The sequence below is a fragment of the Geotrypetes seraphini genome, chromosome 4 (genome assembly GCF_902459505.1).
Source record: "Geotrypetes seraphini chromosome 4, aGeoSer1.1, whole genome shotgun sequence".
NCBI lineage: Eukaryota > Metazoa > Chordata > Amphibia > Gymnophiona > Dermophiidae > Geotrypetes > Geotrypetes seraphini.
In genome coordinates, this window is record NC_047087.1 from 23,268,825 (window position 1) to 23,286,680 (window position 17,856).

The 17,856-nt window shown below is 42.9% G+C and overlaps 1 protein-coding gene across 1 annotated transcript in view; it reads right to left on the reverse strand.

Moving 5' to 3' along the window:
- Window positions 1-2,181: 2,181 nt before the first annotated feature.
- Window positions 2,182-17,856, reverse strand: part of ATMIN (ATM interactor) — a 41,887-nt gene continuing 26,212 nt past the window's right edge. The window contains exon 4 of the mRNA XM_033941162.1: window positions 2,182-4,362. Within this exon, the coding sequence (XP_033797053.1) occupies window positions 2,547-4,362 (1,816 nt within the window). The 3' untranslated portion in view covers window positions 2,182-2,546. The remainder of the gene's footprint in view (window positions 4,363-17,856) is intronic.

Consider the following 17,856-nt stretch of genomic DNA (forward strand, 5'->3'; position numbering starts at 1 on the left):
CAAAGTAGACAATGATACGGGGACAAATTTGTCCCCGTCCCCACAGGAACTCAATTTCCCTGTCCCATCCCTGCGAGTTTTGTCACTATCCCTGTCAGCTCTGTCTTAACCGCAGAAGCCTCAAACACTTATGATTTTAAAGGGTTTGAGGCTTGTGCAGATGAGGACGGAGCTTAGGCATTGGTGGAATGAGGCATTATGACATCACAATCTGAGCTCTAGAATGTTGCTGCTTGTGTTTGAGCCTTGTGCAGATGAGGACAGAGCTGGACAGAGCTTGCAGGAGTTGGGCAATGACAGGAAAAGAACTCACGGGGACAGGAAAATGAGTTCCCAAGGGGACGGGGAAAAATTTGTCCCCACATCATTCTCTATTACAAAGTTCTAATTAAAGGTGTGTTCAGACTTTTACACCAGCCATTTTCATTTTACTCTATCATCAATACACAGTAACTATATATTAAAACTTACAGAAAGATAGATGTTGTTTCATTTTGTACAGGTACACAATCTCTTATCTGAAATTCTAAAAACCAAAAGGTTCAGAAAACCAAAATTTTTCTCAAGAAGGTATGCTCACAATTGATGCCAAGCATGTCCTAAAGTGACAGACACCAAGTCCAAAAGAGCAGCAGATTCCCCTGTGGGTAACAGTGAAAAGCAGAAAAAATGAACAATATTTACCAATTATTACTGCCAACCTGTGAAATATTTTTACAAAGCTCCTATCCTTCCTGACCACTATTTCAAAATCCCAAAAGTTCAAAAATCCAAAATGCATCTGGTCCCAAGGATTTTGGATAAGAGATTGTGTACCTGTACTATGTAGAGGAGATTTCAGCTTTCTTGACCATCCAATTTGTCCAGGTATGCTTAAACCTTTGCACACAAGTCTAACACTCAAGCTACAACTATGACACTACCATTCTAACGTATGTCATATAGTCTGACTGCAAACTGTTTACATGGTTTGGGGAAAAATAAATCCTGACTAAGGAAGGGCGGTGGTGATGTTGACGAGCTTCTTTGTAAAGTTTATCATGTCAATTGTGATTCATCTTACTTGGATTTTCTGGATCACTCATTTTAAACATTGCATAGCAAAGACACCATCCATGTGTTTGGTCTCATTCTGGACCACAGAGCTTAAAATCCAAGAAGTTAAGTGTTTTGGTCCTACAATAAACTTTTTATTAACCTGACAATTATCCAAAGATGATCTACACAGATGCTTTCTGGGCAACTGTCAAGCTGGCCCAATGAAAGATATCCTGGCCTGTACAGGATCCCAACCTGTGCTCTGCAAATGGGTTTTTAAGTTTCATAACAGTGCAAAAAAAGAGTCCTTCAGCCATGTCAACTCCCTTTAAATGCCTTTTCCATTTAAAAAGCACAGTAGCTTATTTTGACATAGAATAAAATAAATGTGTTCTCTACTAAATACTGAAAAAAAACCAGATACCCCCAACAGTTGTAAACAGAATGACGTGATCAAGGAAAACCGAGTATCATATTTGACAGGTCTCAAACAGTAAAATCCAGGTCTTCCCTGTTGATACAAAGTCACAGCTAAATGGACACCACCGCCAGATAAGGCATACTTTTCTACTTCATACTGATTGCCTAAAAAACTCAAGGCTGAAGCTGAGCTCACAAGGTTTGTAACAGATTTACATTACTTCTGTCATGTGAACGACAAGACAGCAGCACACACAAAAAGTCTTGGGCTGATTAAGCTAGCAACAGAAGAGCACAGGGCTCTCAGGCCAGGCATGACCACTAGGCCAGTGCTGTTTTAACTGCAGTCGGCAATAAGGATATTCAGTTTCCAATCCCTGCTTTTGCATACAGCTGCCGAGAGTCGCCTCTGAACCGCTTACAAATAAAAGTTGGTCAAAAGGTGACTAAACTTTGGTCTATAATCATTGGTGCAGCTCACAGTTGTGAATTCATTTTTACTGCATTTCTGTTTGGTTTGTACAAATTAAAGAACCACCACGATTGGATGGATGGAATTACGAGACCATATAAGAGAATCAGTCATCTGGATTAAGCTAAAATTGGTTCACTTTTCACTGCTCTTACTTGCATAAATGAGTCTCCTATTGGTTCTTTTAAATATAGAGGAATGTTACGTTTTTCCAAAGCCCAAAATCCTTCAAGTCAATAAAACAAAGTAAATGTCTGTCATTCATATATTAATTTAGCATAATGAAAAAAATAAATATTTCATAACAAAAGAAAGTGCTTAAGCCAACTTGACAGCTCAATCCCCCCACCAAAACACCCCAAAACAAGCATTTACATCAACCCTATATACAAACATGCATTCCTCTTCTGAGGTAACCTTTGCAATCGCTCAATACTTATAAAACTTTTACTTTCGTTAAAGCAAAACTCAAGTTATAGGTGTTTGTATCTTGTCTGTGTATAAGAGTCAAACGTGTCATGGCTCATAAGACACAGATCACTGCTTTTACCACGAACATTTTAATTCCAAGTCACTTGGAATTCATTCTTTGGGACTCTATTACATTCCAAGACGTTCAGCTGCTTGATTTGTCAGAGGTCTGAAACAAAGAGAACAGCTCGTCACTTGTCTGTGTCTCTACAGAACTGAACTGAGAGTCCATGGTGTTCCATGCTAAATCAGCCATCAGGAAGTCATCCATAGCCGTCTGCGTCTCATTGCTAGTGAGGAACAAGTTTCCAAGTGTTTCAAAGCCACTAGCCATTGTCTGCGTTTCAGCACTATTAAGCTGAACTTGGCTTTCCAGACTGTGGCTAGGACCGCTTTTGGCTGTGGAAGGCATTTCTGTTTGAGTTTCTGTATCAGAGGAATCTGTGCTCATGGAAAAGCTGGACTGCTTGAGAATACTTCCTAAAGGCAAATGAGCACCACTTGCAAAGAAGACATTCAAGTCGGTCTGAGTCTGAGTATCGAACATCTCCATACCCAGGAAGTTGGGATTCCCTCTACCACTGTATGGCTGAGCGGCACCGTCAGAAAATAAAGAGTCTGTCTGTGTTTCATTGTCTAGGGATTCACAGTTCATGTTGCCTAGCTCAGTTTCTTCTGTCTGAGTCTGAATATTGGAAGCCGAGAGAAACTCATCAATGTCAAAATCAATGCCCGTACTCTGTGCTGAGACCGCTGATAGGTGTCCTTCTGCACCACCATTAGCCTCAGACAAAAGACCATGATTATCCAGTGCCTGGCTGGGCGAGTTAGCCGATAAGATATTTGCTAGATCATTTAACAGGTCCATTGTTTGAGTCTGATTATCTGTCATGTTCTGCTGTGGCAGTATACTGTTCTGGCTATTGAAGCAAAGAAAAGGAGCTGATTTCAGTGTCTCTTCATTTAACACCTTAATGTCATTTTCAACCAGCAGTCTTTGGTCCATGCTTTCAGTAATGAGAGCATTCTCTCCTAGGCTTGTTTGTGTCGACACAGTGTACGATGGATGAATATTGCTAAAAAAGTCACTACACATCACAGCTTGGTCCACTTGTACTCGGTGGTCTGTAAACATTGGGGTTTCATTGGTCTGAGTCTCCCTAGAGACGGCGTACAACGGGCAACAGGCATTGCCAAAAACGTCGGTCTGAGCAGCGATAGACGACATCGCCTTGGAATCTGGCAGCCAAGTCTGAGTCTCAACACTGATGGGTAATGAAACCTGAGCACTGAACGTGAGGTCTGTCTGAGAACAGGATGATACTGGAGGCTCGCTGATAGGCCAAAGTTCGGGTACCAAATTCTGTGAAACGTATGGTAAATCAGTCTGCACATTTGATGCAATTCTATTTGTGTGGCATACGTTCTCTTGCAAGATGTTCTCACATACAGCTTTATCCACATTTACTTGTACACATGTGTTAGACAGATCTATAGGACTTGAATTTGCTATTTTTACGAGGGGCTTGGTATTCTTCACCCCAAATGTCTCCGTATCTAATGAGGGCATAAGAGTTCCTATAGTTTGAGGAAGTACATGAACCGGGTTCATAACAGAGCCTTGATTAGCAACAGTAACGACGATAGGCTTGAGAGAATAATCGGCAACAGACACAATGATAGGTACATGGGCAAACTGCATGACAGGAAGCTTGACCAAAGCCATTTTAGGCTTTGGGAGCAACAACTTGTGGCTGTGTTTTGGTTGGATGAGAATTTGTTCAGTGATGTTACTACTGCTGCTGCCTTCTAATGCAGCCACTGGTGTGAGCTCCGATGACCCCAGGCCCTGAGCAGTTGTGCTGCTGAACAGCTCATGGGTAGATAATCCCCCTGCTTGTGCCAAATGCTGCGTACTTTGCACCAATTCTTCCATCTTCCTTTTCTTCACAGGCGGATCCCTAAATCAAACAAAAATAAAAGAACAATTTGATACTGGTAATTGTTATTAATCTAGCTTTCCAACAAAGGCAGCATTTTATATTCTTAATGAGATTTAGAAAATGCCAATAGAAATTTGATCCTGAGATTTCTTAATTTTCCTGTATCCAGAATATTATCTCCTAGAGAACTTTTTCATTCTTTTCTGACTTCAGTTCTAAAATTTTCAGAGACCAATATGCCACCATTGCAAAAATTATACTATCTTAATATAGTCGAAGAGGATAAGGATAAGTCAACTACTCATCCCGGAGAATTAGACCTCACTGGGATGTTGGAATCCTCACGGATTGAAATTTCAGCGAGAGCTACTTTGTTAGTGACTTTCGTTTTCTTACACGATAAAGAAGCTCTTCTTCGTCTTTTTTATAGAACTGAAAATGTTGAATTCTACAATCACAAAATTGCAATTTTTCCTGATGTTTCAAAGTGGACGCAGCTTAGACGCAAAAAATTTTTGACATTTCGTCAGCCAGTTTTGGCCTTGGGAGCAACCTTTCAATTTAGGTTTCCTTGTAAATGCTGTATTACCTATCAAGCAAATAAGTATATCTTTTATGACCCAGAACAATTGCAATTTTTCTTGGAAGGAAAGGCTGCCATTAAGGCTCCCGACCCCTCTATAATTCCAACTACTTAGGCCTTAATGTAATTAACCAAAAGAACCCTGTATATTTTGAGGCATATGTTAATATGACCGAGTATAGTTTTCCTTTAATTCAACTCCCCTTGATTGTGTATGGCTTTACTCTCTTCCAATGTGGACTATGATCATTGTACTAGGAATTTGTGATTTGATAATAATTTCTTTGAGTATATTTAGTTTCCTTTATTAAAGTGTTTCTGATCTTTGATGTGAAAATGAATAAAACAGATTTAAACATATACTTAATGAGATAGTTATACATTACATTACAATGTACTTGTTAACCGCATTACCAAAAGTTCTATGCGGTTTACAAAAAATTAGTCAGTTACAAAATTAGTCAGGGGCACTATTCAGGCAATTAAGCCTGATGGGCCACCGCGGGTGCGGACCGCTGGGCAAGATGGACCTCTGGTCTGCCTCAGCGGAGGCAACTTCTTATGTTCTTATAACATATTACATAGAAAGAATGGATTAATTAGTCAAATATTTAAGGAAAAAATAGGTTTTCAACTTCTTCCTAAAATATTTGTAAGAATCAGCAATGAATGAAATTCCTTTTCATGAGAATGCTAGGACATGACTGAGGAATTTCTTACTTTTACAACCTTTTACAGGAGGGAAATTGAACAAAGTGTGTGTTTTTCTACTATTGTTATGTGTAGCTATAATGAAGCTATTAATCAGATAAATTGGGGCTGAGCCATAAAGAACCTTATAAGAAAAACAGCCCAGCTTGAACAAAATCCCAGCCTCCATAAGCAACCAATGAAGTTCATAATAAAACGGAGTTACATGATCATATTTTTTCAGTCCGTAAATCAGTCTAACGGCTGTATTTTGAATTAATGATAGTCTTGATAACTCTTTCTTAGTGACTGATAAGTAAATGATATTACAGTAGTCAAGGAGACTCAGTAAAAGTGATTGAACCAGTAGCTTAAAAGTAGAAAATTCAAAGTAAGGTCCCAACATACATAAGCAAAAAAGGAGATGCTCAGAAAACACAGAGTTTACCTTTTGTGATATATCTGCAGCTATTCCCAGGGGCAGGGAATGGACAGAATGAGAGTGGGACAGGTACTTATAAAATACAGGCTTCATTTCCAATGGCATGTACAGTTGTACAAACCTGCCCTGAAGCAGATGCAACTATGTAGCAGCTATTTGGGGTGGGGGGAGGATTTTATAGAAGTACAGTGGTACCTCGGTTTACGAGTGCACCGGTTTGCGAGTGTTTTGCAAGAGAGCAAAACATTTGCAAAATCGGCACCTTGGAAACCGATCGTAACTCGATTTGTGAGCGGCGCTCCCCGCGATCCGGCACCCCCCCCCAAAAAAAATCTGAAGTCCTCCCAGACCCACCCGAACAGGCTTCTTACTTCCATCTCAGCCTCGGCACCGGCATGTCCTGTGCGTTGGTGCCGATGCCCAAAGATCGGCCTCCTCTTCTTTGCTGGGCCTTGAGCATCTGTGCATGCTCAAGGCCTGTGAGTTCATGCTCTCTCCAAGATCTCCGAGATGGAAGTAAGAAGCCTGTTTGGGTGGGTCTGGGGGGACTTCAGATTGCGGCAGGGGGGGGGGGGGTGCCGAATCGCGGCAGGGGGTGCTGGATCGCGGAGGGGGGGGAGGGTGCAGGATCACACTCGGGGGGGAGCAATGCTGGTTCTCGTGGGGGGATAGAGCAGCGCTGCTGGCCTCGGGGGATGGGGGTGGGTGGGAACGAATCAAGCGAGTTTCCCTTAGTTCGTATGGGGAAACTTGCTTTGATATACGAGTATTTTGGTTTACAAGCATGCTTCTGCACCGAATTATGCTCGTAAACAAGGTACCACAGTATATACTGCCTACTATGAAAACTCAGATAGATGCTGTAGTGCGTAAAAGCTATTTTACTCTTTGGAAACTACAAACTATTAGATCTTATTTTGAATTTGCTGCTTTTAGATTATTGGTTCAATCACTTTTACTGTCTTCTTGATTATTGTAATATTATTTATCTGACAATTACTAAGAAAGAACTAGCAAGACTTGTATTAGTAAAGAACACCTTTTTACTGTGAGTTGAACTGGCTGCCTGTGGAGGCTCGTGTGCTTCTGTTACAAGGTTCTTTACGCCACAGCCCCTCATTACTTGCTTTACAGATTTTCCTTGGCTTCATACAGATATAGTAGAAAAACCCATTCTTTGTTTAATTCTCCTTCAATCCAGGGTTGTAAAAGTATAAAATTTCTCAATCACACTTTGGCATCCCAGGCGGCCCTCCATAAGGAGTTCCGAGCTTTGTTGCTTGCAGCTCACTCTTATAAAGATTTTAGATCTCAATTGAAAACCTATCTATTTTCTAAATACTTGACCAATTAGCTTTCTTCATCCCATTTATTATGATTTTCATTAGTAATTTTTTGTAAACCGCGTTGAACTAATGGTTACGCGGTCAACAAACACAATGTTATGTTATGTTAAAATAGGTTCAACTTATAGATCCATGAATATAAGTGTATCCCACAACATAATTTAGGCAGCAGAATTTGTGTGTGTGGGGGGGAGGGAGGGGTAGCACTAGGATCATGGCCCTATTAAGATTTTACTACACAGGAAAAAGGAAAACTCAACAAACAAACAAACGTAATGTATTAGGAACAATCATAAGGTAAATCCAAGCCTAATATAGAGTCCTTTTACTTTTATCTTTGGACCCAGGGGATGAACTTGTAATTCAGTAGATGGCGCCGAGACAATGTGTATCTAAAAGAATGACTCCAGGCTTCTTATACAGTACTAATGAACTTAAAAGACTCGATCCAAAACGGCACAGGGAACTGCCACACATGACATTGGCAACTAGGAAGCTTTGGAGGAGGGAAGGGAGGAACACTTTCCCACCCCACCAGCAGGCAGAAGTAAGTTCCACTGCTCCTAGCAAGGGGGATCCTTTCTTAGTTTCTAGAACCGCAATGAAATATAGTTGTGCTTGGGACAGATATTGACAGCAGTGGTAGAAGATCTAATCTAATCTAATGCTTAGTTTTGTATACCGAGACTTCAATCCAGGAAAGCTCGACTCAGTTTACAATGATTAAGTTAGGCCAATAAGGGCATAGAGAGAATTATCAAGAAAGATTAGTTTCCAAAACAGAATGGTTTTCAGAGACTTACGAAAAAAGGGAAGGGAGCCAGAACTTCTTAAGCGAAGTAGAAGGTCGTTCCAAAGTCAATTTAAAAGATGGAGATTGACCAAGAGTCTTGATTCTTTTAATACCTTTACTAGATGGACAGGACAGCTTGAATTGTTGATCACCCCTTGCAAAAGAGAATTTATAAGAGTTCCAAGATAAAGGAACTAGGGGAGTAAAAATACCACAGAGCAGGATTTCCCCAATGAATATGCATTGAAAGTAGTGCATGCAAATAGATCTCATGCATATTCATTGGGGAAATCCAGAAAACCAGACTGGAATACGGCTCTCGAGGACCGGAGTTCCCTACCCCTGCCACAGAGGATTTTAAAAGTGACACAGGCACATTGAAACTGGATTCTAAAATATACAGGGAGCCAGTGGAGATTATAAAGCAGTGGAATCACATGATCAAACTTGCATTTCCCAAAAATCAATCTAGATAAGACATGTGAAGGCAGAGTTTAGAATGTATAAATTGGAATTGAGACATCTAGGTCGGGACATTTATATTTCCGGTAGTACTTTAAGAACATAAGTAATGCCTCTGACCAGAGGCCCATTATGCCCAGCAGCCCGCACACACAGCGGCCCATTAGGTCCAGGACCTGTATAGTAATCCTCTATCTATACCCTTCTATCCCCTTTTCCTTCAGGAAATCATCCAATCCCTTCTTGAACCCCAAAACCGTACTCTGTCCTATCACGCCCTCTGGAAGCGCATTCCAGATGTCCACCACCCTCTGGATGAAGAAGAACTTCCAAGCATTGGTTCTGAATCTGTCCCCTCTTAATTTTTCCGAATGCCCTCTCGTTCTTGTAGTTTTCGAAAGTTTGACGAATCTGTCCCTCTCCACTTTCTCTATGCCCTTCATGATTTTGTTAGTCTCTATCATATCCCCTCTAAGTCTCCATTTCTCCAGGGAAAAGAGCCCCAGTTTCTCCAATCTTTCAGTGTATAAAAGGTTTTCCATACCTTTTATCAAGCTTGTCGCTCTCTTCTGAACCCTCAGGAGTATCACCATATCCTTCTTTAGGTACGGCGACCAATATTGGACGCAGTACTCCAGATGCGGGCGCACCATCGCCCGATACAACAGCAGGATAACTTCTTTCGTTCTGGTTGTAATACCCTTCTTGATTATACCTAGCATTCTATTTGCTTTCTTAGCAGCCGCTGCACACTGTGCCAACGGCTTCATTGTCTTGTCCACTATTACCCCCAAGTCCCTTTCTTGGGAACTCTCACTGAATGACAGCCCTTCCATCGTGTAGCTGTACCTAGGGTTTCTGTTTCCTACGTGCAAGACTTTACATTTCTCGACATTAAATGTCATCTGCCATCTCTTCGCCCACTCCCTTAGTTTGTTCAAGTCCCTTTGTAAATCTTTGCAGTCTTCTATAGTCTTTAGAAGACAATCTGTTGATATAGAGCTTTTTATAATGGAATGGAAGTATAAGTGCTATGTGCAACATTCAGCTGCAGTCGTCAAAGACTAAATCTTCAACAGCAGCAACACATGTCAAAGTGTCGGCATTTCTATGTTTCTATTTCGGATGTTACTAGTGGCGTGCCTCAAGGTTCAGTTCTTTTTAACATTTTTGCAAGCGATATTGCAGAAGGGCTGTCTGGTAAGATTTGCCTCTTTGCGGATGATACCAAAATCTGCAATAGAGTAGACATCCCAGATGGTGTGGATAACATGAGGAAGGATCTAGTGAACCTTAAAGAATGGTCTGAAATTTGGCAGCTAAGTTTTACAAGGGGGTGCTGAAAAGTTCTCAGCCCAAACAACCAAAATTCTGAGCATTATTTTGCCACTGTAGCTGTTATTTTCATTAAGTGCCAATTTGCAGAAGCAAAATTCTATGTTTTTACATTGTTTCACATCATTGATTCTCTTCTTGGATGGGCTGAGAACTTTTCAGCACCCCCTTATAATGCTAAGAAATGCAAGGTCTTGCATTTGGGCTACAAAAACCCAAGGGAACGGTACAGTTTAGGGGGTGAAGAACTTTTGTGCACAAAAGAGGAGCGGACTTGGGTATGTGATGATCTTAAGGTGGCCAAACAAGTTGAAAAGCCAATGGTGAAAACTAGAAAGATGGTTGGGTACATAGGGAAAGGCAAGGCCAGTAGGAAAAAGGAGGTACTGATGCCCCTGTATAAGACTCTGGCGAGAGACCTCATTTAGAATATTGTGTACAATTCTGAACACCTTCAAAAAGATATAAACAGGATGGATTCAGTCCAGAGGAAGGCTACTAAAATGGTCAGTAGTTTTCATCATAAGGCATATGGAGACAGACTTAAAGATCTCAATATGTATACTTGGAGGAAAGGCGGGAGAGGGGAGATATGATAGAGACATAAATGCACATGAGACAAGTCGCTTTCAACTGAAAGAAACTCTGGAATGAGGACGCATAGAATGAAGGTGAAAGGGGATAGATTCAGAAGTAACTTCAGAAAATACTTTTTCACAAAGGAAGTGACGTCATCGTGGCTGATGGCAGCCTAGAGCGATAGCTCCGCGGACCCCCGTGCTGTTTTTGGCGATCTTCGCGCGAGTTCGCGTGCCTGCACTGTCTGCCTCCCTCAGCTTGTTTGTGAAGCTGCCTTGCTGCGTCTCGATGGCGACGCGAAAAAAACAAACGGATATTAAAGCGTTCTCCTCACCGATCCCGAATGGGCCTCTTAAACCTGGCTCCAAAATGGCACCCGATCCGGCCGCGGCTGCGGAGGGCCCACCTGCTGATGCAACGCTGCCGACTCTACAGCTGGAGATGCGTGGTTGGTTCCAAGAACTGAAATCTGAAATCTCTGCAGTTCGAGCTGATATCCATGCTGTTGTTGCTGAGCTAAAACGAGAGGTGGGTGAAATCGGAAATCGGGTGGGAGAGACGGAGGTTGCAGTGGAAGCACATGGCTCTGAAATAACACAGCTGAGAGGCAGGATTGCAGCGCTGGAGGAAAAGGCTGATGTGAGCACCCTTAAGCTGGAGGATCTGGAGAATCGCTCCAGACGGTGCAACCTTCGCTTTCGGGGTGTGCCAGACACTGTTTCTGACCCTCGCTGTATGGAGGTGATTGATCATATATGTATACAGGCACTAGAGACTGCTGGCTTGCCTGTGGAAGTGGGTAATCCATTGCTGGATAGGGCACACCGCATACCTGGCCCTCGTGATGTGAACCGCCCTCGTGATGTTGTGGCTTGTTTCCATCGCTATATGGATAAGGAGCATGTGCTTAGGGCGGTGAGGCGCTCGGGGGGAACTGTGAAATGGGAAGAAGCGGACATTGATGTCTATCCTGATATAGCTCCAGCAACCCTGGCCCGCCGTCGCACGTATAGAGACTGCACCCGTATACTGCAGGAGCGCAGTGTTCGATATAGATGGATTTATCCCATCGGACTGGCTTTTACACATGCAGGCAAGACCTACACTGCAATAACTGTGGCGGATGTTCAGGCTCGAATGGTGGAAGCAGGTTTGATGGCAGCTTCAGAAATGGCACCACTTCCTCAGAGGTCTCCTGTGCCCAAATCAGGAAGAGGGCTGGGATGGCAGAGAGTGGCTAGATCGGCTGCAGCTCGTCGCCCTTTGGAGACAGCTGCCCCCTCACCCACTTGAACATTTATATTTGTGCACTGTGATTAAGAAATTTTGTGCTGTGACTGTTTTTTCTTCTCTTTGCTGAGCGACATCTGTCGCGAAGATTGTTTATAGGGCTTGTTCTGGGGGTCCCTTTGTGAACTGTTTCTCTACACTTCCTGTACCATGGTTACCAGGTGCTTCGGTGGCTGGACCATGTGGGGTATTGTTGGGGGGTTGGGGGGAGGGGGGGGTGGTGGTGCTGGGAAAAGTGGTGACCGAGTGCTTTCTTGTATGATTGTAGGGAAGAGTGTTTGTATAATGTTTCTCTTAAGGTTACGATTGCAGGGGTTGGTTGATTTGGCTGCTTTGGAACTAATGGTTGATTTGGTAATGCTGTGCTTTTTCTTTTCTGGTACAAATGGATAAACTCACTTTGCTATCTTATAATGTACATGGACTGAATTCTCCACAAAAACGACGCTTGTTATTTAAAGAAATGAGCCGCCTGAATAGTGCGGTTGGATTTATTCAGGAGACCCATTTTCAATCTCATTATGAGAAATTGCTTACACACCACAACTACCCACACGTTTTCCTTTCTTCTAATAAGGTTCGGAAAAAGACCCAGGGGGTGGGCATCTTAATACATAAACGTGTCCAGGTGGTGTTGAGAGAGGTGGTGCGGGATGTTGAGGGCCGCTACATATTGGTCAAGGCTGAGTTGGATGGCACCTTGTATAGTTTGCTGAATGTCTATGCCCCAAACGCTGGTCAGGGGGCCTTCTTTACGTTGTTAGAACGTGTGCTGTTAGATCATGTAGAAGGTACACTCCTTGTGGGTGGAGATTTTAACCTTACTTGCTATCCTCAGGAGGATAATTCAAATTCATCCATCCGCTACGCTAGAGGCGACAGAAGAGCTTTGCTGCGCTTCTTGCGTAGGCATGATTTGATAGATGTGTGGCGTTATTTACATCCAGGCACGCGAGATTACACATTTTATTCATCGAAACATAATTCCTATACTAGAATTGATATGTGGATGCTACCTCGTATTGCTTTGCCTCGAGCCCTGGCCTCCAGTATTGAGCCCCGGGTGTGGTCAGATCATGCTCCTTTGACCCTGGAGTTACAGATTGGACAGGTTAGAGGCGGCCGTCGCTTGTGGCGTATGAATGACTCTTTGTTAAAAGATCCCAATACCTTGACTCTTTTAGAGACTGATGTCGAGGAATTTTTTGCATTCAACGACATAGCTGGCATTAATGTTGCAATTCTTTGGGAAAGTTTTAAAGCTACCCTTAGGGGTTGTTGTATCTCGAGGGGGTCGTACAGAAATCAATGTCGAGTGGCACGCAGATTAGAATTAGTGTCTCGCCTTCGACGCCTAGAGAATGCTCACAAGAGAGCCCCGTCGGTGGCTGGGGGGGTTGCGTTGACGGAGTGCCGGAGAGATTTACAAGAACTTGATTTAGAGGGCATGGCTTGGGCCCTGCAGAGGCGGAAACAACAGTTTTTTGAATGGGGTGGTAGGGCAGGCCGCTTGTTAGCTGCACAGATCAAGCAAACTCAAGCACAACACTCCATAACTCGGATTCGTAATGATTCGGGTTAGCTTTGTGTGGATGATGGGGACATCCATCAGGCTTTTTTATCCTTCTATCAGACTCTGTACACTCCGGAAATTGAATCCACGGAGGGGGAGATTGAGGCTTTTCTATCTAACGTTACCTTGCCTTGTTTGGCGGAGGTTGATGCGGAGTGGCTCTCTTCCCCTATTCAACCCGCTGAGGTGGTGGCTGCCATACGTCATCTGGCTGCTTCCAAGGCACCGGGTGTTGATGGCTTTTCCCCCCTGTTTTATAAGAAAATGGAGGCCCATATAGTCAATCCTCTGACTAGATTGTTTAATTCTTTTTTGGAGGGGGATTGTCTGCCGTATTCGTTTCGTCAGGCGGCGGTCTCCCTTCTTCTTAAACCTGGGAAAGATCCCCTCCTTTGTGGGTCTTACCGCCCTATTTCATTGTTAGGAGTTGATTATAAGCTGTTTACCCGTATTTTGGCAGTCCGGTTACAACGCTTTCTGCCTTACCTAGTTCATGGAGATCAATGTGGCTTTATTTCAGGGAGGCAACCTGGTGATAATATCCGAAGAGTGTTAGATCTTATTGGAGTGGCCCATCAAAATTCTGTTCCGGCAGTCCTGTTATCAGTTGACGCTGAAAAAGCCTTTGATAGGGTTTATTGGCCGTTTATGTTAGCGGCCTTGAAGAAAATGGGCATTTCGGGTGCTTTTCTACACTGGGTGACTTTATTATATGCTGCCCCGGAGGCTTGTCTAAGAGTTAATGGAAGATATACTGCTAATTTTATGATCCGTAGAGGAACTAGGCAGGGGTGCCCTTTGTCACCACTGATTTTCGCGCTGGTCATGGAACCTTTAGCAGCCTCTATACGTGCGAATGCTGACATTCGGGGAATTGTGGTAGGTGGTGAAGAGCATAAGATTTTATTGTATGCTGATGATATTTTGTTTACCTTGACCCACCCACTTCGTTCTCTGACGGAGGCGCTTCGTGTTTTGACTACATTTGGTGTGGTAGCTGGCTTTAAAATTAACATTGAAAAATCTGAATTGCTCAACATTTCCCTTCCGGACTTATTGGTGACGGACTTACGTACTAGGTTCTCGTTTCGATGGGCGGCTAAATCCATTAGATACCTTGGTGTGCGTATATCTCGAAGACTTACTGACCTTTTTGAATTGAATTACCCTCCGTTGCTAAGAACTGTATTTGCTGATCTGGACCGATGGGAGGGATTGAGATTGTCTTGGATGGGTAGGATTAGTGCTTTGCGTATGAATGTGCTGCCTCGTTTTTTGTATCTGTTCTCCTGCCTACCTCTCTCAATTCCTAAACGGTTCTTGCTTAGGCTACAAAGGCGGGCCTTTGCTTATATCTGGACACGTAAACCCCCTAGGGTGCGGAGGGAACGTATGTACTGGGACAGATTACATGGGGGAATGGGTGTTCCTGATTTTTCTACATATTACTATGCATCCCAATTGCAGGGACTGTTTCATTGGGCATATCCCTCCCAGCGCTGGGTCTCACTAGAACAGGCCTTACAACCTACTTACCCTTTAGCAGCAATGCCCTGGCTGTCTTTTGATATCCTTCGGGATCTGCAGACTGAGACATCTTATGGGATGGAATGTACTTTGCATGCGTGGAGCCGGGTTCGACGAGCTTGGTTCCCACGTCAGCGCTATTTTTATGCTACTCCCATTAGATTTGCCCCTGATTTTCTGCCTGCTAAAGATACAGGGATTTTTCGGCGTTGGGAAATGGAGGGTCTTAGGGTCCTAGGTCAGCTGGTAGTGGGTGGACAACTGGTACCCTTTGCTGCCTTACAATCCATATATGATCTCCCCTCGACTGACTTTTTCGCCTATGTCCAACTTCGAGATTTTATGGTGAAGAGGGTGATCCCGGAGTGGGAAGGGGCAGACTCTGCTTTCTTACAAGTTTTTAGGATGGGATCTGGGATAGGCCTTATTTCCCGTCTCTATAGGGCTCTTTTATACACTCGACCACAGGCCCACACGTATGAACATCGTTGGGAACTCTTGCTAGGGAGGGCTTTGGATTATCGACAATGGGATTGTCTTTATGGTACACTGCTGAGAGTCTCCTTGGCATCTCCCTTAGTGGAGCAGGGGTATAAAATGCTATTTCAGTGGTACCTCACGCCTGAAAAGGTGCATCGTTTCTATCACTGTGGGAACGGGCACTGTTGGCGCAACTGTGGGTGTCTGGGCTCCTTTGGGCATGTGTGGTGGGATTGTACTAAGATTGTACCTTTTTGGAAGATGGTTCAACGACTGCTGATTGATGTGTTACGCTTACCCATCCTAATGCGTATGGAAACATTTTTACTTAACTATCCTTTGGGAAGTTTGGATGTGGATCAGAATCATTTTGTGGCCCTGGTTGCTACAGCAGCCAGACTTTTAGTGGCTACATATTGGAAGCGGGACTCTTTGCCTTCTCGTACTGAACTGTTACATAAGGTTGACCAAATTTACTTAATGTCCAAATTGACTGCTCTAAATAATGATTCCTGTGGATTGTTTCATCGACAGTGGTCTCGATATAGCTTCTGGCGAGGTCTACTTTGAAACTTTTCTTATTCTTCTTTTGCATCTTCCTTTGTTTTAGGCTTATATTGTATCACTCGGTGGGGGGGGTGGGGGGGGTTTTGTTGTTTCATGTGGGCAATGTACATTTGCTGTTGGCATACTGCCGGTGTACTGTTTTCATTTTGTTTAATAAAAAAATTTTAAACTTCAAAAAAAAAAAAAAAAAGAAAATACTTTTTCACAGAAAGGGTGGTGAGTGCTTGGAATGAGCTCCTAGTAGAGGTGGTGGAGACAAAAAGTGTATCTGAATACAAGAAAGCCTGGAACAAGTATGTTGGATCTCTAAGGGAGAAGAGGGGATAGTAGATGGCATGGTTAGGCCATGTGCTCTTTATCTGACTTCATTTTTCTCCATTTCTATTTACATGTGCTATATGGGAATTTCAGGATAAGACACAGGTATGTGGCAGCAAAGGCAAAAAAGAAAGCGAGGCTTCAACAATCAAGGTACGGATGATATAAAAGTAGAAAATATTTATAGGGTAATCTCAAATCTACATGTTGATAGGACTCAACAAAACCATGTTTTGGCAACTAAGCCTGAGTCAGGAGTCTTGCAACTTACAGAAATAAATAGAACATAAGATTATCATACATTCAAATAATAAATCTGATATAAATGCGTATGTCTATCCTTTCAGAAACCTAGATGTCTATGTTCTCCCATTTAGCTATAGAGCCGGCAATCATATGGCACTAGGAAATGTGTGTGTAGGAAGGAAGGAAGGCAGGTGGATGAAGTGCCCAAAACAAGAACTTTTACAAAGCCTAGACATCCTGGGAGCAGGTGCAAATCCCAATGACGATCTTGGTGCTCATTAATGTGCACCCCCCCCCGACTGAAATGGGGAATTACATTACATTACATTAGTGACTTCTATTCCGCCTGTACCTTGCAGTTCTAGGCGGATTACAACAGAAGAAAACTGGACATTTCCAGGAAAAATTACACACTAGGGGCTGGTTACATAGTTGAGTCTTAGAGGAGAGGTTACAAGATGGGTAGTGAGCAGAGGAGAAATTACAATGTGAGTAGAAATCAGGAGACAACTGGCCGGTTATAGAATCATAACAATTTAGGGGCTGGTTTCGTAGTTGAAACTTTGTGGAGAAAATGCAAGATGAGTATCAATTTGAGGGGGAGTTATTTTGAGGGCGGGGGAAGGGCATGGGGAGAGTTAGGATAGCTGGATGTGTTTTTTGAATAGCCGGGTTTTGATTTCCTTTCAAAATGATTAATGTGCCTATTTTGGCTCCCTAAAATTAGGTTCTACATTTATTCAATATGTACATGTATATGCTAGTACTTACACATACAAATAATCACAATAAGGTTTTAAGTGTTGTAATTTGTACAAGGTGGGCCAAAAGTAGGTATACAGTATTTATTCATTATTTCTATTTATTTTACAGGTGTCATGAATAACATTCTGTGCTTTTACTTTGTTATCGTTCAATACTGTATTATACCTATTCAATACTTGTAAAATAAAAAAATATAAAAGTGAACAAATACTGTATATCTACTGTCCACCCTGTATGCCAGTGGTCTCCAACTCAAACCCTTTGCAGGGCCACATTTTGGATTTGGAGGAACTTGAAGGGCCGCAGAAAAGATAGTTAATGTCTTATTAAAGAAATGACAATTTTGCATGAGGTAAAGCACAGTTACTTACCGTAACAGGTGTTATCCAGGGACAGCAGGCAGATATTCTTAACGCATGGGTGACGTCACCGACGGAGCCCCGGTACGGACACTTTTAACTAGAAAGTTCTAGTTGGCCGCACCGCGCATGCGTGAGTGCCTTCCCGCCCGACGGA